Source organism: Hemicordylus capensis, chromosome 2 (genome assembly GCF_027244095.1).
Source record: "Hemicordylus capensis ecotype Gifberg chromosome 2, rHemCap1.1.pri, whole genome shotgun sequence".
Classification (NCBI taxonomy): domain Eukaryota; kingdom Metazoa; phylum Chordata; class Lepidosauria; order Squamata; family Cordylidae; genus Hemicordylus; species Hemicordylus capensis.
In genome coordinates this window covers 356,489,374-356,513,864 of record NC_069658.1, presented here as the reverse complement: position 1 = coordinate 356,513,864, position 24,491 = coordinate 356,489,374, and the positions used below count along the sequence as shown (strand labels likewise).

The 24,491-nt window shown below is 42.4% G+C and overlaps 1 protein-coding gene across 2 annotated transcripts in view; it reads left to right on the top strand.

The window, feature by feature from the left end:
- NR3C1 (nuclear receptor subfamily 3 group C member 1) overlaps positions 1-24,491 on the top strand; it is a 130,920-nt gene that overhangs the window by 56,339 nt on the left and 50,090 nt on the right. For both annotated transcript variants that reach the window (XM_053294445.1, XM_053294446.1), the window contains exons 3-4: positions 8,277-8,440; positions 20,737-20,853. In XM_053294445.1, coding sequence (XP_053150420.1) covers positions 8,277-8,440; positions 20,737-20,853 — 281 coding nt within the window. The remainder of the gene's footprint in view (positions 1-8,276; positions 8,441-20,736; positions 20,854-24,491) is intronic.

The following is a 24,491-nucleotide window of genomic DNA, read 5'->3' as shown; positions in this document are numbered from 1 at the left end:
GTTGTCCACTGAGGATTTAAAGGTATTCCAGGTGATTCCCCCCCCTTTTTTCTTTATTTTTAGGGGGTTTTGCTACCATGATTCCCCTAACCCTGTTTACAGTGCTTTTCAATTGCTTGTCAACTGCGAATTCACCAACCACAAAGTTTTCCTGGAATGAAGCCCTTGCTGTTGGCAAGGGATGGCTGTATTAAAAAATTATCACAATAATGAAAATTGTAGCTAAATAACATCTATCCTAGATATTTCTTGAAGAGAAAACTTCATCTCTTGCAACTCCCTGTACATTTTTCAACTTACAGAGCTGCCACCAGGGTTGTCTCTAATTTTTGTGTGTGCAGAATGAGTTTTGTTCTGGGTGGCAGTATCAAGGCAGTGTACATGCATGTAAATTCAGGGTGGGTCCTTCCTGATTCAACCTGAGCGGGATCTAAAATTAACTAAGTGGACATCAAAAAACTTGTGAGCGCATGCCACCTTAGAGGGAACACTGGGTGGCGTGTTGAATAATATCAATACCTTTATTGTTGTGCCATCTTTCCACAAAAAGACAAAAAGGTTGTTCACACCACTTGGGCTGTGGCTTGGGAGGGCTGAGGGGAAGGCAGGATTGTACCTACCTTCCCCCACTGGGCTTTGCCATGTTACACACCCACATAATCACCACTGTGAGTGGTGTGGTGATGCGGAGCCAGGGAGAAGGCAAAGCCTGGCCAGCAGGATCCCAAAATGCACCACACAAGCAGTATGGTGTGCATTGGAGGAATGCTGGGATGTTCTTCCCTCCCCCCTGCCACCTCTGTGGTTGAATTAGCTCCCGGCAGCCTGCTTGTTCATATGACTCGGTGGTGAGTTTTGAGGACACACCCTCTTTCCTCACTTTTAGCCTGGTTATAAAACCCGAGCTACTCAGCAAAGGGGCACTGGGATTACTCGTGATCCTGGTGGTTCTCATGGCAGTCCTACCTGGTGGACCAGTTCTAGCCCGTGTAGGGCTAGTCATGTGAACGACGTTCAAGTATTGTTTCGCATAAGCCTTCCTACCAGATTCCTTGGAGACTCTCAGTATTGCTCCATTCATACTTGAAGGGAAGTAAGTGTGTTTTTGTGTGTGTGTGTGTGTGAGAGAGAGAGAGAGAGAGAGAGAGATTTTCTCTCCATTAAAGAAATTGCACTTTTTGAAATCTTTAATTTTGATATGACATTCAATGTCAGTTTACTCATAACACCCAGGTTTTACTATGTTTGGACCTTGTGCTTGATTGAAAGACTTTGGCAAATCATTAACAAACAAATTATGTTGGGTAACTTGTCTACATGAATTGTCCTTTTGAACTTTTAGAGGGTTCTTATCTTTGCCTGCTGGAGACAAATACAGTACACTCCTCTTATAAAGCATGCAGTGGTATACACTCACTTTTAAAGAATACAACATAGATGCATTTGAAAATATGTATGCTTTCTGGATAATAATTGTGGAGTTTACAAGCACATCTCTGCCTCTTTGTATCTAGTTCTCTATCCATAGGCTATGTTAATAAATACTACCTTTCACTTCTATCTTTGTCTTCCTAAGATCTATGTTTTACTAATCAGTATGTTGAAATAGAAAACATTGCAATAAAATATTGCATAGAAATATTAACTTTTTGTTGTGTTGAATTCCATTTATTTTTCGTATGGTACAAAACCAAAACAATGTGGTTTTGACAGCTGTAGAACATGGAGTATGGTAGGTTCTCTGTACAGTCAGTAAGTTAAGTTTTTATCTGGTTATCTGATATAGCAGCCATTACTGATTGATCAGCCATTAAAGGGAATCTAAATCCTGGCCAATGTAATCCAGATCACTGCTGCCACTTGCTTCATGACTTCTGTATGCCTCCTGTTGGCATCAATGGAATTCACCACCACCATCAAATAACTGTGTGTGGAGGGGGGGCACCATTCTAAATTGGGTCTGTGGTGGGGGCAGAACTCCCCTCTTCTATGCCATTATCCTGGTCCCAAAGTTCCTATTTAGAAAACACACACACACACACGGAATCTAATAACAAGGTAATGTGTGGTTTGACCCTTAGTCAGCACTTTCAGCTGAGAGGTCTCCTTGGTCAAAGAGGGAGGGAGGGAGTGTGTGTGGCATCACACAAAAGTGCCAAGACAGTATACAAGGAAACTCTTATACTCTTTACAGGTTTGCACATGATTTCTTTCAAGTAGATTGTTTTCAGTCACAGGAATTCAGATACTTCTTCATTGCAAAGGATGTAGATCAAACAACCTACATGCAAAAGGCAAATTTTCCAGGGAGTAGGGGTGTGCACAAAACTGGTTTGCCCAGTTCAGTTTGAACCAGACTCAAACTGAAACGGGAATGTTAGATTTTGTGCCCCCTAAACATACCCCCGGCTCAGGTAGAATTCGAGCCTGTTTGAGGGTTCTGTGTTTAAAACATTTTTTTTAACAGACACACTGCCGGATCCGAGACCACAGTGGCCACTGCGGGGGAGGTGTCTCTGCCATCTCCCCTCCCCCCACTGGCCTTCTCCAGCTCTAAAACGGGTCAGTTCGGCCTGTTTTCAGGCTCTTCCAGCCCTTCTTCCGGTGGCGGTGACCATTTTGGAAGCTGCCATGCATGCCCATTGGGCTTCTGTGTTGTTTGTGTCATGACCCGTCCATGCAGAGGCCCTTTGGGCATGCATTGTGGCCTCCAAAATGGCCACTACTACTGGTGGAAGGGTTGGAATGCCCCGAAAACAGACCCATTTTAGAGCGAGAGAAGGCCGGTGGGGGGAGGGGGAGGGCAGAAACACCCCACCCCCATGGCCAGAGGAAGGGTTGGAATGCCTCTGGATCCAGCAATGAGTCTGTAAAAAAGAAAGAAAGAAATTAACTTAGAACCCCCAAACCAGCTCAAAGGTCTAGCTGAACCAGGCCTTGTCCAGCTCGAGGGCAAGCCCTCGAGTTTTCCCCGTTTGATGGCGAACTGGCTTGACCTCGAGCCAGCTCACACATCCCTGCCAGGGAGGAAGTCTGATTAATGGAGTTAAGTGGAGTTGACAAGAGATGAAGTTATATGGCTTTTTTTTTAATTGACAAAATTAGCAAATCACTAGGTCTGGATGGCATCCACTCAAGGTCTTAAAGAGCTTAAATGTGAAATTGCTGGTCTTCGAACAAAAATCAGCTTTTTAGAGTATTAGATTGTAACACCGATTTTTTTTTTAGGGAATTGGTCCATTACCTCAATATCTGTTCCAGGCAGATTGGTGGAAAGCATCACACTCCTATAACTTGAGGTCATCCCATGAAGCTAGTTAACAGGAGATCCAGAATGTACAAAAGAAACACTTATTCACATAATGTATAATTAATTTATGGATTTGGCAACTAGTTTAGATGGCTTTATGTATTAGATTTATACCCTTCCTTTGAATGAAAAGATCCTCAAGATGGCTTAATAATACAATAACACTTTAAAACACAGAGACATGTACATAACTTTGCAGCTCTTAGTCCTCTTGCTGATGGTAGAGACCAGAGTGTGCTTCCCTTCGGGTCTACGGTCCCTGGGCAACTGGCAGTTAGATCACATCAGGATTCTTAATGACTGGAAGGAGGGAATTAAGCTCGCTGTAGCTGTGGCTCCTCTGACCAATAGGTGAGGACTGGACAACTTTAAAAAGAGGAATTGACAAAATCATGGATGATGCATATGTTAGTGGCTACTAATCATGATGGTGAAATGCTAGCTAGCTCCTCATTGCTGGAAAGCAAGAGTGAAAGACTCAGTTGCATACATATACCAGTTACGCTTGGCCACTTTGTGAAACAAGATGCTGGGCTAGATGGATTTTGGGTCTGACCCAGCAAGGAACTTGAAATATTAAATCACGTTTTCCAGTTTTGAAATTAATATATTTCTTGAACAACCATGCATTCAAACTGTTTGCTAGGAAACATTGCTTGGTAACTAAATAAAGTAAAGTTGTGCTGTTGAGTTGGTGGTGACTCCTGGCAACCACAGACCCCTGTGGTTGTCTTTTGGTAGAATACAGGAGGGATTTACGATTGCCTCCTCACATGCAATATGAGATTATGCCTTTCAGCATCTTCCTATATCACTGCTGCTGTGAAACATACCAGCGGGGATTCAAACCGGCAACCTCTTGCTCCCTAGGCAAGTTACTTCTCTGCTGTGCCATTAGGTGGCTTGGCAACTAAATAAGGGCTTATTTAGAAGCATGAGCAGAATCCTGCTTACACAGTGTCTTCTTCCAAATGCATCGCCCTACTCTCCTTCACTCCTGGAATGGCGTGGGATGTTGTTGTGGGGAGCTGATAGAAATTAATGAGGCACCTTACATGAGTGGAAGTGCCTGTCCAGTTGCATAGAGCACTGTTAGATCCAAGCCAAAATATTTGTATAACCTAGGAGCATAATAAAAAACATTTGGTCATACAGGCCACATGCCTTTTTTTACTGCAGAATTATATCTGCCTAGAGGCATGAAACAAATGGATTCTCTCTGTACACATTCAAGAATACATGAATTAACAAGAATCAATCTTAAAGACAAAACAAAACAGCTTCTTCGGGATCCGTTTTTGGGTTACTGTATCTTGGTGAGTTCTCTGAATCTGTACCAGATTTGGGCAAGTGGTGGCACTTGTCTCCTAGTTACTCCATGTCAAATTTGGTGGATTGGATAGATGGTTTGGATTTTATGTCTGATAGAATTTCAGGATTTCTAATTCAGTGGGGAAGCAACCTGCCTAGCGATCAAGGAGGCTGTTGGTTCAAATCCCCGCTGGTGTGTTTCCCTGATTATGGGAAACTCCTATATTGGGCTGCAGCGATATAAGAAAGTGCTGAAAGGCATCATCTCATACTGCATGGGAGAAGTCAATGGTAAACCACTCCTGTATTCTACTAAAAAAACCCATATGGCTCTGTGGTCGCCAGGAATCGACACCGACTCAATGGCACAACCTTGCCTTTTTCCCCTTTAATGGTGGAAGGCATATTTCAATCCACACTAACTATCCAAGCGGTATCATGTCTAGATTATTTCAATATAGTTTTTTAAAATTATTTTGTTTATATATTTAACTTCCTTGGTTATAATTAATATTTTTAATTTTATTTACACATGTGGACAAATGTGTTGGTACCCCTCCATGAAAAAAGAAGAACTCACAATTGTCTCTGAAATAACTTGAAACTGACAAAAGTAATTGGCACCCATCATTGTCTATTCCATCTTTTAAAAAGGAGAGACGCGGAGCTGTAGTCCCTCTAAAACTCATATAGCTTGTCTAAGAAAGTACACATAATAATAATAATTATTATTATTACATTTTATATCCCGCTCTTCCTCCAAGGAGCCCAGAGCGGTGTACTACGTACTTAAGTTCTTCCTCACAACAACCCTGTGAAGTAGGTTAGGCTGAGAGAGAAGTGACTGGCCCAGAGTCACCCAGCAAGTTTCATGGCCGAATGGGGATTTGAACTCGGGTCTCCCCAGTCCTAGTCCAGCACTCTAACTACTACACCACACTGGCTGCACACATTTCATAATGCAGTTTCATTTGCACAACCAGGCCTTGCATTTCGCACGAATGCCTGTCCTATCCATAGGTACAGGAGCATCATTAAAATATTCCCAAATGGGATCTCTTTGAGCGGCTACTGCCATCTTTCCCCTTTACAATGGAGGATACACTTTGAAAATACACTCAAGACTGCATGAATACATTCTGTTCACTTTTGGTTTCACTTTCTATTCCCCTCCCCTATCTCTTTCATTTATGAATTTATTTATTCATTCATTATTTCATTTATGAATGAATTCATTCATTCATTGGCCGCCTTTAGCCTGATTCAGACATTATGCTGTATGAGTGTACAAATGTCTGTACACTTGTACACGTTTGTGTGAATGACTGCCTGGGTTCATATTAAAAGTGAACCTGGATACAGGCCCTTCAAATACATGGTTCAGATAGGGAGTGCACTCCTGTACCTGCGTTCAACATAACATGTGAATGACTGTACCTGTGTATAGATAGATCTGTACCTGTGTACACTATACACCCATTGTACGAGTGTTGAACGTAATGTGTGAATGAGCCTAATGTCTTTGTAATTTCACACACACACTGGATGTATACTAGGGATGTGAATCAACCAGTTTGGAAGTGTGGCATTCGAGCTGGTTCAGAGGTGAGGAGTTACCTTTAAGGAGCAGGGAAAGGTGCCCTTACACACACACCCTGCCATGTTCCCTTGCACTGTCCCCAAAAATGCTTCCCCCCAAAATGCTGGCACAGGACTGCTGTGTACCCCCTTGCAGGCCACTTCCAGTACAGTGCTGACTGGAACTGTAAGGAGGTACGCAGCAGCCCCACGCCAGCATTTTTTGGGGCAGCCCAGCAAGGGAAACGCGGGTGTGTGTGTGTGTGTGTGTGTGTGTGTAAGGGCACCCTCCCTGCTCCTTAAACCCCCCGCCTCCCGGGTGTGCATGAACCTACATAGGGATACTTGCCCCCCACTCTACAAGTTTCTTTGTTGGTGATATCCTGGTTTGTGGCAAACCCATAGTATGTCATCATATCTGAACTGGTAAATTATGGCTTACAATCCTGGTTTAGAGAATATGGTAAACCATAATCTGATGGTTCAGATGTTACAGCAAACGATAGCTTGTTGCAAATCAGGAAGCAATGAATTAAACAAAGTTCAGAAGGGGAAGAGAGAACATGAGTCTAAAGTTCAATCATGTAACATCAAACCATAATTTGTTGTTACCCACTGTTTCCCTAAATCTCTCTTAACTTGCCTAAAAATCTCAATAATGTAAGTTGCACTTGCTTATACTTAAATATATTCAACCCTTTACCAGGTTCTAAATAGCATGAAGCCTAAATCAAGAAGTCTGTTTTGTATCCTATATCAGAATCTGCTTCAGTTAAGAGTTCTTAAAAAAATAAAATGCAGATGGATGATAATTCCAGAACTGAAATGTTTCTGTTTTATGCATAATGGAAAGGCATCGTAAACAGCTTCTAATCTTATAGCAAAAAAAAAGAAAAGATTGTTTAAATCTCATACACACACATATGCATTAGACCTCAGAGTTTAGCTATTTGATACAGTTATCAGAATTATATATCAAGTTGTGCTATATACACTTAAATGTTAAATTTCAGTTAGTGCTGTTTGCATTATAGAGTTTAACTTCTTTCAGCATCCAGCTCAATTTCCCTTTGTTGGGCCAATCATTATGTAATGTTTCTTCCCAAAAAATGTGTTGTGGTTTTATGCCTGTAGTAGTACCATGTGTACAAACTGAAGCATTTAAACATTATGTTGATCCTAATGGCCTTAAGATACTAATTCTTTAAAACTGCATCTAGGCTGACTTACAGTTGACATCCTAATACAATTTTAGATAACAAGTATATAGATTAAAAATAGCTAGGAAGCATGCATTCCAGTAAGATTCCATACTTCTGATGTCTTCCAGTCAAGGAAGGGGAAAAAATAGATGTTTAAATATAATAGTGGCAATAATTGTGTGTGTGTTCCCATGCTGCCACCTTTTTAGCCTACTTTCCTTAAGGAAAGTAAACTTATGAGACCACCCTGCAGTGAGAGAGAGAGAGAGAGAGAGAGTGTGTGTGTGTTTGTCTGTCCATCCCCCACATCAACTTTGCAATGCCTGGGCCTGTATGAACCAAATTGGTACAGTTGTAGGAACACATAGGGATACTTCAACGACATAGTTTGTGATTATTTCATCCACTCCAATTCAAGCTGGCGAATGCATGAATGTTTTACATCCAAGTGGAAACCAATTTGGACCAAATTTGGTACAGTTGTAGGGGCACATAGGGACACCTCAAAGGCATAGTTTGATGATGTCGTTCAAGATGACAGACATATGAACATTTGAGGCACAAGTGGGCTAACTTGTGAACTGCCTAACCAATTTGATCAAATTTAGTCCAGTTGTAGGGATAGTGAAAGGAAAGTAGACAGAATAGTTCTTTCCAGCATCTCTGCCATTAGCATAGCCATAGCCATGCACGTTCATCCTGGAATCTTATTGTATAAATTGTGCTGCATATTATAGTTCTAAACAATGTTAAATACTCGGCTGGGAGTATAATGATTAATGCCAAAATCCAAATTGTCAAGGTTTTTGTATTTCTGATTTTGCTACAATTTTAATTTCTTTTTTTAGCTTTCTGTCTTTTGTTTCTTACTTTAGCCCTGGAATGAGATCTGATGTAAGCGCTTCACCAACTACCTCCTCAACAACTACGGGACCACCTCCCAAACTTTGCCTTGTTTGCTCAGATGAGGCTTCTGGGTGTCATTATGGTGTCCTAACTTGTGGCAGCTGCAAAGTATTCTTCAAAAGAGCCGTTGAAGGTAGGATACAGTGTAATAAAATACATTGTATGTTCACATTGAGGTTTATTACGGGGATCTCTTACATTTACTTCCATGCTCTTTCTTCATCCCTTTCCCCCAAATCCTTGGTCTTTTAACAACTGACAAGTCCCTTACTGGTCCCAGATGCTTTAGTTAATGAGGTTCTTCTGGGTGGTCTCTGTCCATCACACAGCTGGGCTCTGTGCCTGTGTGAAGGCCTGTCCGTGGACTTTCCAAGCTGCTACTTTAGAACACATTTTTCTGTCACTTCGTCCTCCCTGTTTCCCGTAGGTAATCTACTTGCATACCCTTACCTCCTCAGATTTTTATCATCCACCAAAGGGATAGGACCCTTGAGTCTGTCAGACAGTTTCCAGGCTGTAAGCATATAACGTTTACTGACTCACTCACTCCCCGCCCCCTTTTTTTTTTTGCTCTTTATTTTCTCTCTCTCTCTCTCTCATCTATCTTTGATTACTAAGTTTTCCTCCCCGTACCTTTTGGCGTTTTTATTTCTTACCACCCTGCCCCCCACTCCACTTATTGGGGCGGGGAGACTTGTGTTATTAGCCAATGTTTTTTGGCTAGAACCATGTCTTTTAAGCACTGTATGACTTGTAAGGCCAAATTCCCAACTTCTGATGGCCACCAGCTTTGTTTACTCTGTTTGGGTGAATCTCACAAAGTACAATCCTGCCTACATTGCTAACAGTTTACAAGTCAGGCCCAGCACAACAGGTAGTTGTGACTGTGCTCCTTTTTGTGGGAAAGAACCCTCACTTCCTCTACAACTAAGGACACATCTGCCTCTGTCAGTGGGCCTTCAGACCTTGCTTTGCAAAAACTACCTTCCAACAGCAGCAGAACCTAGGCCCTTGGGCCTAGGTTCAGATGGAACGCATCCACTTCCCTCCTATTCAGTAACGCCGCTGCCTGCGCTCTCTGCTTCCCTATCAGGACCACTGTTCCCTCTAAGAGAGATTTCCAGATGTTGACTACAGTTCCCAGAATCCTCTGCCAAAGGCCATTGCAGCTGGGGAGTCTGGGAGCTGTAGTCAACAACATCTGAAAATCCATCTTACAGGGAACACTGATCAGGACAGACAACTTCGGCTTCCTCGGGAACAGTAAACACTGCCTCTTTGCCCTTGGCATCTTCTAACTTGCTGGGCCAAACTGCACATAAGGTGTACAAGGCAAAGCCAGACACTCAACCTCTGATACCAAAGAAGAAAAAGTCTGTACCACCTCCACAGGATGCCTCCACTTTGGCTGAAGTGGTGCGTTCTCCCCTTCTTGGCGACTGTGGCTGCTGCCCCCATCGGACCTAAGAAAGCTCTCCGCAAGTCCAAGTGTCATACTCCATTGTGCCCAGTACTGACACCCAGCGCAGTACCAAATGGACAAACACAGTGCATCTTTCTCTATGTCCCCTCATGGCCACACCCACCACTCTGATTAGGATGCCTCTTTTTCTTCTGTGGAGGAGGAACAGCCGGGTTTCTCTTGACTGCTCTGATCAGTGCTTAGACCCCTCCAGCCTATGACGGGCATTGCTAATGTGCCTCCTCCAGCGATGCCAGGAACTATGGAAACTATTGGGATGCTCCTTGCTCTGTTTATTCTGTGTCTCCAGAAGGGCATGCATACTCTCCTGGAAGTGACTATGCTAGTGGACATTACTACTCTGACTTTCATCAAAGGAGGAGGGGTGCCACTTCTTGTTGCACCTACAACAGGACTCATTCATCTTATGACTGCCGCTCTAGATCCCGTTTGCACTCTTGTCCGCCTCACTGTTACTGCAGATCTCCTGCTAGGCGTTACTCTGGGTACCAGGGGACGTCTCACTCGCCTTGCCCCTCCGGCTTCACCCACTGAGCCTTTTGCTGAGCTGGCTTGTAGGGCACTTACATCGCTCCCTTCTCATTCAACTGTCATATTGCCAGAACAGCCACCTGCTCAAGTGGCAGCACCACCCATCGACTTGCCATCTGTAGACTCAATATCACCATCTCAACTTTTACAGACCTCAGATTCAGAGCCTGACCAAGAAGATCTGTCTGTCCCCCTCATACGCTAGATTTGACTTCTGCTCCTACTCCATCTGACAGTGGAAGATCCCAGATCCCTGCCTCCTTCATAGGACCTGAAATCCTTTTGCTGAGCCAGTCTCCTGAATGGCCACAGCTTTAGGCCTTCAAGTTAAAGATCCCTCTAAGCCTGCCTCTAATCCAACTTTTTACTCAATTGACAATTATGCACCTTAATTGGTGGCCTTACCTATGAATCCATCCTTGATGGATATCATCCATAGTTGCTGGGAACAGCTGTTCACAGTCAAGTCTACCTCAAAGAAAATAGAAAATTTCTACAGAATCCAATTTGAGGATTGCCACTTTCTCCATAAGTACCCTAGCCCCCGAATTCCATTGTGGTGGAGGCTGCCCAAAGTAGATGAAGGAATAGAGCTCTCTCTATCTTTATGGATAGAGAGGGACGGAAGTTGGACTCCAGGAGTCAGCGTCTTTACTCCACGACGTCCACGACTAGTTATCAGGCCTGGATGTCCCACTATAATTATCTGCGGTGGGAAAGGCTATCTCCATACCTAGAGTCCCTCCTGTTGGATCAGAGGGACCTGGCTGTTGCTTTACAAAGGGAAGCTTCCAAATTGAGCAAGCAACTCCTCCATATGTCCCGTCATGCCACTAACCGTACAGCAAGATCTAGGGCCAGTTACATAGCGTTGTGCCACCACACATGGCTTCACTCTTCAGGCCTCACTCTTGAGGCACGGGCCAGAATTGAAGACCTCCTGTTTGAGAGCCTAGCGTGGTTTGGGTCCAAGATGGATGAAACTATGGAATGAGTCCATAAACTCAGTAAACTCTGATTTTTGGTGATTCCTGGTTTTTTTGCTACAACCCCTAGTACCACTAACCATTCTGTTCCAGAAGTTTCCAAGCCCTCAGGATCAGAATTGTAGTGGGCGCAAGGGCTACATAGGAAAGGGGTGGCCAAAATGGGGGGGGGGAGAAAAAAAACCCCACCAGAAAACACCACTCTTCTATGAATGGAAGTTGATTCCATTCTTGGAACAGAAGTTAAATTCCAAGCCACTCGTTGTGCCTTGGTGGTACTATTATTTTGTCCTGTACACACTTGGATCCTAGTTTACACATCTGTATGTGTCAAGTACCAACCTTTTTTTGTTAATATCTAAGTTTTCTCACAGTGTAGGAGGCTTTTCACTTGTCTACTCAGAAGCACCTCCCCCATCCCACACCCTGACTTCAGCCTTTTTTGACTGCTTTTCATTTAAAAATCAAAGAACATCTAGGGTAACTTACTTGACACTAAGATAGCAACCTTAAGTACTGACTGATTAAACTAATTGACTCTAAGTCTCTTCACTCTAAGTAAAATTCACTCTAAGTCTCTTTTGATCTTAGGAATTAATGTGCTTGTGAGTCTTTTCTGGGGGGAATAATATTGTCACTGCAGACAGACTTCTTTTACCCTGCTTGCCAGTTTATGCTTGTCTTTAAGTAAATTAGCTAGTATACAGGAGAACCTCCTTATTCGCGGTTCCATTACTTGCAGTTTCATATATCTACAGTTTTAAAATAGAGGGCAAGCCTCATTAACAGTGGGTAAGAGGTTCACGTATCTGCAGTTTTTTGAGTGAGAGGGGAGAAAGAAGAAAAGGAGCACTGGCCTTTTCCTGTGCAAAGGCAACATCTACTGCTGGCGCTTTCCCTGCCAGGGTTTCTCCTAACTGCTGACCTTTCTTCTTGTTAAGGAAACCTCCTCTGTAGAGTGGGTGCTGCCGGTGGGCCAATCACCAGCCTCTGCCCTGCGCACTCCTTGAGCACTGGCTTTCCCCCTGTGCCTTCGCCTGCCTGCACAATCCTCAAGTGCTGCCATCTCTCCCCGCAGTGTGGCTTTAACAGCTGCCGCCCCACACGCCCCTTGAGCACTGGCCTCTTTCCTTGCAGTGGCAGCAGCACTGCCTTGCCCCTTCCCCCCATGTATTCCTCAAGCACTGCCCCATCTCTTTTCTCTTAGCAACGGGGATAGAACGTGACATCCCTTCAGGACAGGGGAGCGCCAGAGGCTGGGCAGAGCTGACAAAAGGAACGTCTTCCTCTACGTGGTGGCTCTCCTCACTGACTGTCATGGGCTTCCTTATCCCTCTCAGGCCTTGCAAGTCCAGTGAGACCAGTGACTCCATCCAAATCCTGGGTCTCCACTCAAATCCGGGTCTCCATCCAAATCAGCGGGTGGAGGCACATGGAAAAGGCCAGCGCTCAAGGAGCGCATGGGGCTACAGCCAGTGATTGGCCCTCCAGCAGTCCCCGCTCTACACAGGGGATGTTTCCTTAGCAAGGAGAAAGGCCAGCACTTAGGAGAAACCCTGGCCGGGAAAGAGGCCAGTGGTGGATGCCACCTTCGCACAGGAAAAGGCTAGTGCTCCTTTTGTTTTCTTGCCCCACTCTGGGAACCTAATCCCCAGATTTCAGTTGCATTCATGTCCCAACATTTGCAGTTTTGTTAACTGTGGTGGTGGGCCGAGAACCTAACCCCTGCGGATAATGAAGTCCTCCTATACTTAGTGAGTGTGTTACTGAATAGAAGCAAGTTCATTTTTCAGATAAACTTTGGAAATTTGGATAAACAGCCTGGTTAGTTCGTTGCAATAAAAATTGCCCAGTAGCACCTTAAACTTTAGTGACCGACATCCAGACAATTCTTATAGCATGTTTATGCTGTGCACATGCTATAAGGAAAGGATGATTTTCATTGAATCCCTCTGAAACTGACTGTGACTCTTGTCCTGAATAGATGTCCCTGAGGGTCATACAGCATCGCTACACCAGTATGTCATTAGTCTGGATGTTGGCTAGTTTGTTTTTCAGTAAGAATTTTCATTCAGTGCTTTGCTACATTATCTTCTGATCCTAGTGAACATAGAAGGATTTTTAATATATATTTCAAAACATTTTGTTGTATCTGTTTTCTAAGAGAAATTCACTGCAGTGTTAAATTTGAGATAGCCCATTGTATTCATGTGTACTTGGAAGTAAATTCAATTTATTGTAATTGGGCTTACTTCCCACTTGCAGCACAAGTATCAATATTCACTTTTACTAGGTTTGTATTAGATTTAATATATTTTGGTATGAGCATTATAATACAGGAGTGACCAGCTTGTGTAGTATAGTTTAAATGTTCCTGTTTTCAGAAAAAAGGAGGAAATGTTTATGAATATAATACAGGTGGACCTTGCTATACGTGGTGACTCTGTATGCATATCTGCGGGTGTCTAATTAACACCTGACCTCATTTCCCACAGATACAAAAGAGCTAAAACCCATGTATCCACAGTTCCTAGATGGCCAGAAATGACCTCAGGGGTCATGTCCAACTGCCATTTTTAGTTGGAGCTGTGTTGTGGCTCATTTGCTTTAAAAAAAAACATAATCTTTTTGCGGACAGATGGGAAATTTGGGATGGAGGGAGACATTCCTGGACAGTTGGACACTTGTAGAGCACTTTATTTGCTCCCCCCATCCCATTGAATTCAGTACCCCAATATCCACAGTTCTGTTTTCCGTGGTTCTCCTGTGGAACAAACCCCACATGGATAATGGGGTTTACCTGTACTTAAACCTCTTTATAACCTCATACAGTCTGTGAACAGTTAGATCTGTTAGGGTTTATGGCTTTCCTTTTATTGCTTGCCATGTTTGACACAACTGTGTAATTCTTAAAGGAAAGAATCTGCTCTTTAAAAAGCATGGTTGAATTTACTTTGCTTCCAAAGTTTGCTTAAACTTGATCTTTGGTGCCATAAAAATTCCAAAGGATTTAGTTTATCCACTTCACAGGCTCCAAAAACCAGTACATTTCCTCTTGCTCTTTTAAAGTGGTAAAATCCATATATTTTAAACCAGCATTTCAAAATGACATTTCTCAAACTGGTTTTGCTGGCAGTTCGTTCTGGTGTTACCAACTTCTTGTAACCTAAAAAAATGCAGAAAATATGTAATTCTGTTTCAGTTGGGGTGGGGGGAGGAAATGATGTCTTATACTTCAGTGAGTTTTTGAAATGTATGTTACTTTTTACTTCCACATGGAAAGGTAGTACAATGAAAAGTGTATTTGAAGAGCCATGAGAACATAAGAACAGCCCTGCTAGATCAGGCCCAAGGCCCATCTAGTCCAACATGCTGTTTCACACAGTGGCCCACCAGATGCCGCTAGAAGCCAACAGGCAGAAGTTGAGGGCATGCACTCTCTCCTGCTGTTACTCCCCTGCAACTGGTATTCAGAGGCATCCTGCCTCTGAGGCTGGAGTGGCCTATAGCCCTCCCACTAGTAACCATTGATAGACCTCTCCTCCGCGAAGTTATCCAAACCCCTCTTAAAGCCATCCAGGTTGTTGGCTGTCACCACATCTTGTGGCAGAGAATTCCACAAGTTATTCTGCGTTGTGTGAAAAGGTTTGTTTTACTTAAATTTCTTGGCAGTCAATTTCCTAGGATGACCCCTGGTTCTAATGTTATGTGACAGGAAGAAAAAATTATCTCTATCCACTTTCTCCACACCATGCATGATTTTATAGACCTCTATCATGTCTCCCCACAGTCACCTTTTTTCTAAACTAAAAAGCCCCAGGTGTTGTAGCCTTCTCTCATAAGAAAGGTGCTCTAGGCCCTGATCATCTTGGTTTCCATCTTCTGCACTTTTTCCAGTTCTGCAATGTCCTTCTTTAAATGTGGAGACCAGAATTGTACGCAGTACTCCAAGTGTGGCTGCCCCATAGTTTTGTATAAGGGTATTATAATAGTAGCAGTTTTATTTTCAATCCCCTTCCCGCCACGACCCCAAGATCCCTGTCCTGGTCAGTCACCCATGGGTGGAACTACGATCGGGCAAGGGGAGACAGTTGTCTGGGGGTTCCACTGCCTGGAGCCCCCCCCCAGACATGTCATGTGACACCCCATTGCCCATCAGCTTAGCTCCAAGGACCCTCACTCAGCCAGTCCCCCTTGCCCTCCTGGCTGACAGTCTAAGCAGCCTGCAAACTGCTAGAGCTCCTTCTCTCCCTGCCTCTCAGCTGATCAGTGGGTGGGCGGGGCTTCCAGAGAGGCCTCTGTGCAGGCCTCCCTGAAGCCTGAACTCAAGTGCCGAAGGAAGGAAGCAAGCAGGCAGGCAGAGTGGCCAGCGCTGTCTGCCCTTACCCACCACAGGCCTTCTGCAGACCTTCTGCCCAGGCCAGCCAGCCCAGCCTTTGCCAGTAATGGAGGTAAAATGTGAATTCCTTTTTGTGGTCTCCCCCCCCCACACACACACCATATGTAGGGATCTGCTTGCTTGCTGTAGGGCTTTGATATGGTGGTGGGCGTGGGAGACTGAGAAGTCTCTGAATATTTAATTTGAAACAGATTGGAAAATTTGCTGGCTTTTTTTTTTTAAAGCTATCTAAAAAGTCCTATAAGTCCTTGTTTCATGGCAGAAAATTACAAAAACCTTTGGAACAAACAATATAATATTCGTTCATTCATTCATTCATAAATGCACTTATGTTCAAGTTGTTTTGCAACCCAGAAGGTCTGAGTGAGAACTGTGAAGCATGCGTTGTGTGTTTTATTTTATTTTATTTTATTTTTCTTCAGAAATGCCAAGATGGTTGGGCATGTCTAGAAACCTCACTCACACTAGTTGCACTATATGTCATCAGTCAGTATGATTCTGTAATGATATGAAATGTTAAGGAGGCCCTGCACATGCTGATTTGCCCCCCAGTCCCACTAGGAATGACACTGCTTCTGAGCACCTGCAGAGAATGGTTTTTATCTTAGAACAGTGAGAGACCACAATCAGCCCTACTTCCACATTGGGGAGCAGGGAGAACGACTTTTATGACAGAGGGCGTAACTTCAGGAGCTCCTTGAGCCCTGGCATGTCTCATCTATCTTAAAATTTTACCAAGAAGAGGCAGATTCCTCATTCTCTTCCCCCCCCGACCGCCCTTTTTCTCCTGAGGAATGGTGCTAATTCTTGCTCTTTTCTCTATTTCTCCCCACCTATCTTCCTTACTTCAGTGGGACTTACTGGTCTCCTATAGGGAGCAGAATATGCTGGGAGCACAAATTAGTTTGGTTCGCTTTACATCCCTGAGCATGTGCAATCCTATATGCACTTACCAGGGAAGGATCTCAGACAGTTGAATGCAATGGAGTTTATTTTGAAGTAGACATGCTTTCCTTGCTAGCAAGTCCTTTATGTTTTAATGAAATGTACTTCCAGCTAAATGTGGTTAGATTTGCTGCCTGAGGCTGCAATTCTCCACACACTTACCTGGGATTTTTACACACAGCAGGCTTTACTGCAGGTTTACTGGAAGGCTTTACTGCAAAATTGAAGTTGTCTCAAAGAACCAACGCAAAATAGTGGTTTTTTAAAACTCTGGATATAAATCAGGCTACACTCTAATGAGCAGTGAAAAACCTGAATTGCGTGTGAACTGCTCCCCAATAACTCGCAGGGACTTCAGGGTAAATCTGGCCAACATGTGAATGCAGCACCTCCATTCTAGAGGAGATGTGTGTTATGGGGCTTTAAAAGCCCCATGTGAAAAACCTCCTGGAATCAAACTTTACTGAATTTGTTCAGAATTCTGAGAAACATACATAGGCTCACACTGCATGGTTGAAAGTCTCCTTTGCTAATCTGCAGCTAGGGACTCATTTTAATAATTAGTGTTTCTAGTGTGTTCTAGGCATTAAAAGTAGCACAAATACAGTGGGTATAGGAAAGAATCACCCCCTTTGATAGACCTTAAATTCTGGTTCCCTTACATCCTGAAATGAAAACACAAAGAAAATTCCCTTCACCAGCTGTACTTATCCAATGCAACCTATAACATCCAACTGAAAAACATCACAATTACAGTCCAGAAAAAGTGTCAGAAATAAAAAACAAGAATTACTGAGATTGAAAAAGGATCACCACCCCCCCATTGTCAATATTTTGTTGAACCACCTTTTGCTTTAATAACAGCCTTGAGTCTGTTGGGATACTTCTCTATCAACCTTGCACATCTAGACGGAGCAATATTTGCCCACTCCTCCATACAGAACTGTTCAAGTTCGGTCACATTGGATGGTAGGTGTTGGTGGACTGCTATCTTCAAATCTCTCCACAGATTTCCTATGGGATTAAGGTCTGGTCTCTGACTGGGCCACATGAGGACGTTCACTTTTTTCTCCTTCAGCCACTGTGTGGTCAATTTTGCTGTGTGCTGCGGATCGTTGTCATGTTGAAAGGTGAATCTTCTGCCCATCCTCAACTGTCTGGCAGAGGGTAGCAGGTTTTCTTCCAGAATCGGACGGTATTTTGCCCCATCCATTTTTCCTTCGACCCTAACAAGAGCCCCAGTCCCTGAGGCAGAGAAACACCCCAACAACAGGATGCTGCCACCTCCATGCTTCACTGTAGGTTTGGTGTGTTGTGGATGGTGAGCTGCGTTGGATTTACGCCAGGTGTACTGTTTGGTGTTGAGGCCAAATAGTTCAATCTTGGTCTCATCTGACCATAAGACCTTTTTCCATTTGGCATCAGAATCTTCAAGGTGCCTTCTGGCAAAGCTCAAACGAGCTTTAATGTGGCCTTTCTTGAGAAGTGGCTTTCTCCTTGCGACCCTCCCGAACAAGCCACATCTGTGGAGCGCTCATGAAATTGTTGTCACATGCACAGAACAACCACTCTTTGCCATGAAGTCCTTTAACTCCTTCAGAGTGGCCATTGGCCTCTTGGTAACCTCTCTTACCAGTTTCCTCCTTGCTCTTCCATCCAGTTTGGAGGGCCAACCGGATCCAGGGAGGATAGCAGTCCACCAACACCTACCATCCAATGTGACCGAACTTGAACAGTTCTGTATGGAGGAGTGGGCAAATATTGCTCCGTCTAGATGTACAAGGTTGATAGAGAAGTATCCCAACAGACTCAAGGCTGTTATTAAAGCAAAAGGTGGTTCAACAAAATATTGACATTGGGGGGGGTGATCCTTTTTCAATCTCAGTAATTCTTGTTTTTTATTTCTGACACTTTTTCTGGACTGTAATTGTGATGTTTTTCAGTTGGATGTTATAGGTTGCATTGGATAAGTACAGCTGGTGAAGGGAATTTTCTTTGTGTTTTCATTTCAGGATGTAAGGGAACCAGAATTTAAGGTCTATCAAAGGGGGTGATTCTTTCCTATACCCACTGTATGTAGTATTCAGTGTATATCACTATATATTGTGAAGTGTGCATGTGTGTATTCAGTGAAATGTATTTCCAAGCAGCATACTTATTTTGAAATATCAGACTTAAATCCTTGGGGGCCTGGGGTGTGCGGAGGCCCTGGACTTTGAGGGGCTGGGGGCCCATTTTAAAATCTCATCTCTGGGCCCAATCCAACCTTGCTACCCCCCTGCAGTCACCGACAGCTCAGATCCCATCAGCGTATATGTGAAGTTGCGGTTTTTCGTCCCAATGTGCATCACTTTACACTTGCCAACATTGAACCACATTTGCTATTTTGTGGTTCACCCAGTTTGGAGAGATCCTTTTGGACCTCCTCACAATCTGTTTTGGATTTCGCTGCTTACCCTAACTTCTTGATCATTTATGAATAAATTATAAAGCACTGGTTTGAATACAGATCCCTGGGGGATCCCACTTCTTTCTTCCCTCCATTGTGAAAACTCTCTATTTTTACCTACCTTCTGTTTCCTTTCCTTCAGCCAGTTACCAATCCACACATGTACTTGTCCCCCTATCCTATGACTGCTAGGTTTTTTTCAAGAGTCTTTGATGAGGAACTTTGTCAAAAGCTTTTTGGAAGTTCAGGTATATTATGTCAGCCGAATCACCTTTATCGACACAGCCATATACGTGATGATGCAGAAATTGAGTGGTAATTAAATATCTTTTGCAGCCTGTTTCCACAATTCTGCTCTGGTTTTCTAAGCCAACAAATTAATTTTGTAGGGAATCGAGTAATGAATAGTCTTGGTAAAAGAGATTATTCATTACTTAGTAATTCTCTAAATAATAACTCATAGAATTGTATGGCATAAGATCCACTCCAACTTCTGCATTTATGCTTCTTCATACAATACTCCTTAATAATAGCTGGAAGAATATATCTTTCGACCATCCAAAATATAGCAGGGAACAGAAGACCACCTCCTGAGTAGCAACGAACTTCTGGATTTTTGTGAGCAGAAATTTGGATAGGGGGCTCTTGGTCCCTCTTCCACTGCAAACCATCAGGAGCAGGGTGGGTGACAACAGAGCTATGTAGCAGTTCTGTGTCATATATATTACTACACAAAATGCTGCAGGTTTCAACAATCTCATTTTTTGAGATAATTCAGAAAAGATGGCCTGTAGCCTAAACAACCCCCTTTGCTTAATATAATCTATAATCCATATGTTTTGAATATACATCCAATCCAAATGAACATTAATTGCAGTGGTTAGAAGTTGTGTCATGTGGAAAGTAAACCCTTCTCATCTTGGACTACCTCGCTTGCTGCATTTTTCTTCCCATTTGCTTACTTTCTTACAGTGTTTTGGAAACAGTATTCTAGTTTATTGCATTCTGTTCCCTCAACAAATAGGTTGGGCCACATTGCTAAGCTGGGTATGATTTTTACCCTTGGTAAAAATCATCATCATCAACAACAACAAATATTTATATACCGCTTTTCAACTAAAGTTTCTAAAGCAGTTTACATAGAGAAATAATAAATAAACAAATGAATAAGATGGATCCCTGTCCCCAAAGGGCTCCCAATCTAAAAAGAAACATAAGATGGACACCAGCAACAGTCACTGGAGGTACTATGCTGGGGATGAATAGGACCAGTTACTCTCCCCCTGCTAAATAAAGAGAATCGCTACGTTAAAAAGGTGACTCTTTGCCCAGCTATCACAATTAAACTAGTTTAAGTTTACTAGTTTCTTTCATTCTAATTTGACTTCCATCCTTTTGCACACAAGACAGTTCTTACCAGTGCTTTGATAAGTGGTTTTAACACCCTCGGAATCTTCTTCAGCATCACAATTGTAATACTAAAGAAAAGTATATTGAATTTCTGAGAGGCTTGCATGAAACTGTGTATTTCTTTTACTAGATGGAGCATATAGATACGCCCGCCCCCCAAGTTTTGGAATATATATTTTAAAATGTCAGTATTTATAATTATAGTGTTCTTTGTTTGCAAATGCAGGGCAACACAATTATCTCTGTGCTGGAAGAAATGACTGTATAATTGACAAAATTCGGAGAAAAAATTGCCCAGCTTGCCGCTATCGGAAATGTCTTCAAGCTGGCATGAATCTAGAAGGTAACTTACAGTGCTTTAATGAATTGTTTTATGCCTGGATTCCTGACAAGTTTCATTTTGCATTTTTAAGCAGTGAAGAGACAATGTGCAGAATTGGTTTAACATGTTCTGAATGGATATTGTTACTATATATATTTAACAAATCCCCCAGTTTTCCTTGACAACCCCCCCTCCATTTTCCTTGATTAATTTCTTCTGTATGACTTTCTAATTTTTTCCTCTGTTCCTACAAGACTAGATTTCTTATTGTCGTCTTCAAATACCCTATTAATATTCATGCAAATCTTACTTTTCTTTTTTTCCCCCCTGTTGCACCATCACAGATTTACTTTTAGTATACTCCTCTTTCAGTAGATATTGGCCCAGTTCAGACTATCATCTGAACCATAAATGTGGTGAGCTTGGCTTTATGCCTTCCCTTTTCCCATCTTCCTTCTTTGCACGTGAGGGGAGGTGATTGAAATACTCTACTTTCAGTTTTTAAAGGTTTCTTTCCCGCTGTATCTGAATGTGGGAAATGGTTGTTTTATCTGTGTTTAGCTCATACAAACCAGGATTTCCTTCCCTTACATTCACTGTGTGAGGATATAAGCATACACGCTAAGGCTCATTCATAATTATCCACACCATGTTGTAAACTATCATTTGGCCTTACATTGGGGAAATCCATTATGTTGGGGAAATCCCCAGTCCTTCAATGGGTAATGCTTAATGAAAACAATCTCAAAGATGTAATCCGTTCTTAGTAGAAATGTCTACTGTAGAGTTATTACTGCAGTTCTAGTAGTAGCATTAATATGGGGCTCAACAAACCATGGGTGCAGGCTCACCATTGGACCTAGAAATTTAACCATGATGCCCAGAAAAAACTGACCTAATTATTGCTTTATAGCATTTCTGCCTCCTGGGCCTAAAGCCCATTAATACCACCCCTCCTCTTCTCCAATGTCGTACTGCCTTTCCTGCCTCATTTTTGTGCTCTCCAGATCCACCTAGGCATGCTCACCTCCTCCTCCATCATCTTCACCATGTAGGCAGATTGGCCTTCTTCCTACCACATGGCATAGTATTGCAAGAAGCAGCTAGATTGTGAGAGCACCAGCTTTTTTCCCGGTGTAGGCAAGAAGAACTCTAATGCTGTATGGAGTAGTGGTGGGCAGGAAGTATTAACAGCTGCCCGTTTGGAATAGGAGGAGTGTGCATGTTTACTGGTGGAGAAGGCCATGCAGACAGCCAAGCTTGCTGTTGTTGTCCAGAGAGGACGCAAGTCTGAGCTGTGTGTTCCTTCCCAATGGAATATGACTACTGCCATTTTTCTTCTTGCTCTCGCCCCCCCCCCCCCCCGCCCCATTTCAGGGAGTGCTCTGACATTCTCCACTGCTCGTGTTCCAGCTTTGTGCACTCTGTGACCCATTGGCATGGCACCACTTCTTGGTGCTCGTGCAGCTGTCAGTTGCTGCCGCTGACTTTCCAGCATCACATTTTCCTGTTTTCCCCCAGGATAGGCACCGATGGGTCATGGGGTACATGAAGCCAAACAGCAGGAGTGGTGATGGTGGGCATCAGAGCTCAATCCAAAGGGAGGGAGGTGGGAAGGAAAAGGGGAGGAATTTCTTACTCAGAGTAATTTTTAACCTCCACTTAAAACAGTTATTTTGTTGAAGCAGAGACATAGAAATGTGAATTCCCCCCCCCCCCATGGACAGAAGATGTCTTTCTTCCACCTTTCCCACAATATATACATTTTTTTTAATTTTTGTGGTATCCTGCTTAAGTAATGCACTTTTAAAGTATAGTATTTATTGATACAACAAACTTAAGTTGTTACAAAGTTATTGGGAAATCTCCCCTCCTCCCCTCATACTAGTGTGTTGACACTAGTTCTCCTGTCTCGCATATTCAGAGGAAGAATTGTTTAATGAAGTCTATTTGTTCTAGGCAGCCCTATTTCTTGTAAAGTCCATTACTTGTAAAGAGGATAAAGAGAACCCTACACTGTCAGTGGTTAAGTCCAGTAATTTTATCAAGTGTCCATTGTCTGACTCCTAGATCCAAATAAAATTTGCCAAGCCCCCCATTAATACAAATGGTATTTGGCAGAATAAAGACCTAGTCATGTGCAATATGCAATCTCTGATGCTTCTTACATTCTTGAATATCAGGAATTTCTAGTGTGGTGGATTCTGCACCATAATGTGTGAGATTTGAAATGCTTTTCAAAATCACATATCCAGTGCCTAGCATATTCACTAGTATTTTTCTTCTTATAAATGGTCATTGAAGGTTTACTTTTTCACATAATTGGCAGTGTTAGGCATTCTACGCATAGTTTCTTTCTTTTATATATAAAAATAAACCTAATGACTGCTTTATAGCATTTACTGAATTTAGTCTATTTTCATTCTCAGTCGATTCTTTCTGAAGAGATTAAGATTGTTTCAGGGTAATTTAATGAAAATTTATGTGGGTAATAAGAAAATTCCAGTTGTTCACTTTAATGAACATCAAGCTATAATTTAACTAATTAGTTGTAGAATTTCAGGTTTTTTATCGGTGGCTTTCTGATTTTTTAGGGTTCACACAGGATTTTTATTCAAATTAATCTTCAGATGATTTCATTTTTGCAAATGAGAAGTTATCTTCCTGTATTACTCTCCTCCTTTCTGCTATAAAGAATGTTGTCACCCTGCCAGGGCTGTAAACCCTGCTTCTCTGTGTATACATGGAAATAATCTTCAAAGCAGTAATTATCTGATGTGGTGAATTTCTAGTGAAACAGTGCTTTGCAAAATTAAAATATTATATGGGATATGCACTTTTTCAGATTCTGACTTTTTTTGTCTATTGAAAATTATAAAAATATTGATTTTTGTTACAGTAAAATGTATGCTTCTCACTTTTCTAGGTTTAAAAGAAGTAGAAGTTGCAGACCAATCTTACCATATACAGTTCACAAACACAAAATTTGCAGTTAGTGATACATATTTAAATGTTTGATGACATGGTGGAATTTAAGCACTTATAAACACTCCACACAACCAAAAATTTGGAGCACACACAACTCCCAAACCTGGGCAGAACACAGTTTTTGACTGTGTGAATTACCTCATACTTTATTAAAAGCCACTGTGCAGAGATCTTCAATTATGCTTTCTGCCGAAAAGCAAGAATGAAATTGGAAGAGAGCTTTACATTCAGATTTATATTTAAATAATAGAAACATGGTATTCAGTGGTTAGTTTTCAGTCTAACAATTTTAGCATTCACAGGGATTACTTTCTAATCAATTTGCTAATGTTTTCTTAGAAGAAAAACACTGCCACTGGGATTTTGAGGTAAAAAGAGAATACCAAAATAAATGAACCATGGATTTAAAACAAAGCTGTATATGCAAGGATCCACACATTTTGTCCTGGCTTACTAGCCAGTCATTATTTGTAATTACCACTGACACTTCTCCTGTAATCTGGCATATGGAAATTGGGGAGCAGAGCCATTTCTAGGGATGTGCACAAATCGATGTTTTCTATTTGAATTGTACCCGAATTGAGTCGCCCCCAATTTGTTTTGGTGAAAGGGGTGATTTTTAAATTTTTTTCTGGTTTGCACTTTGAGCTTTCCCCCCACAGGAAATAATG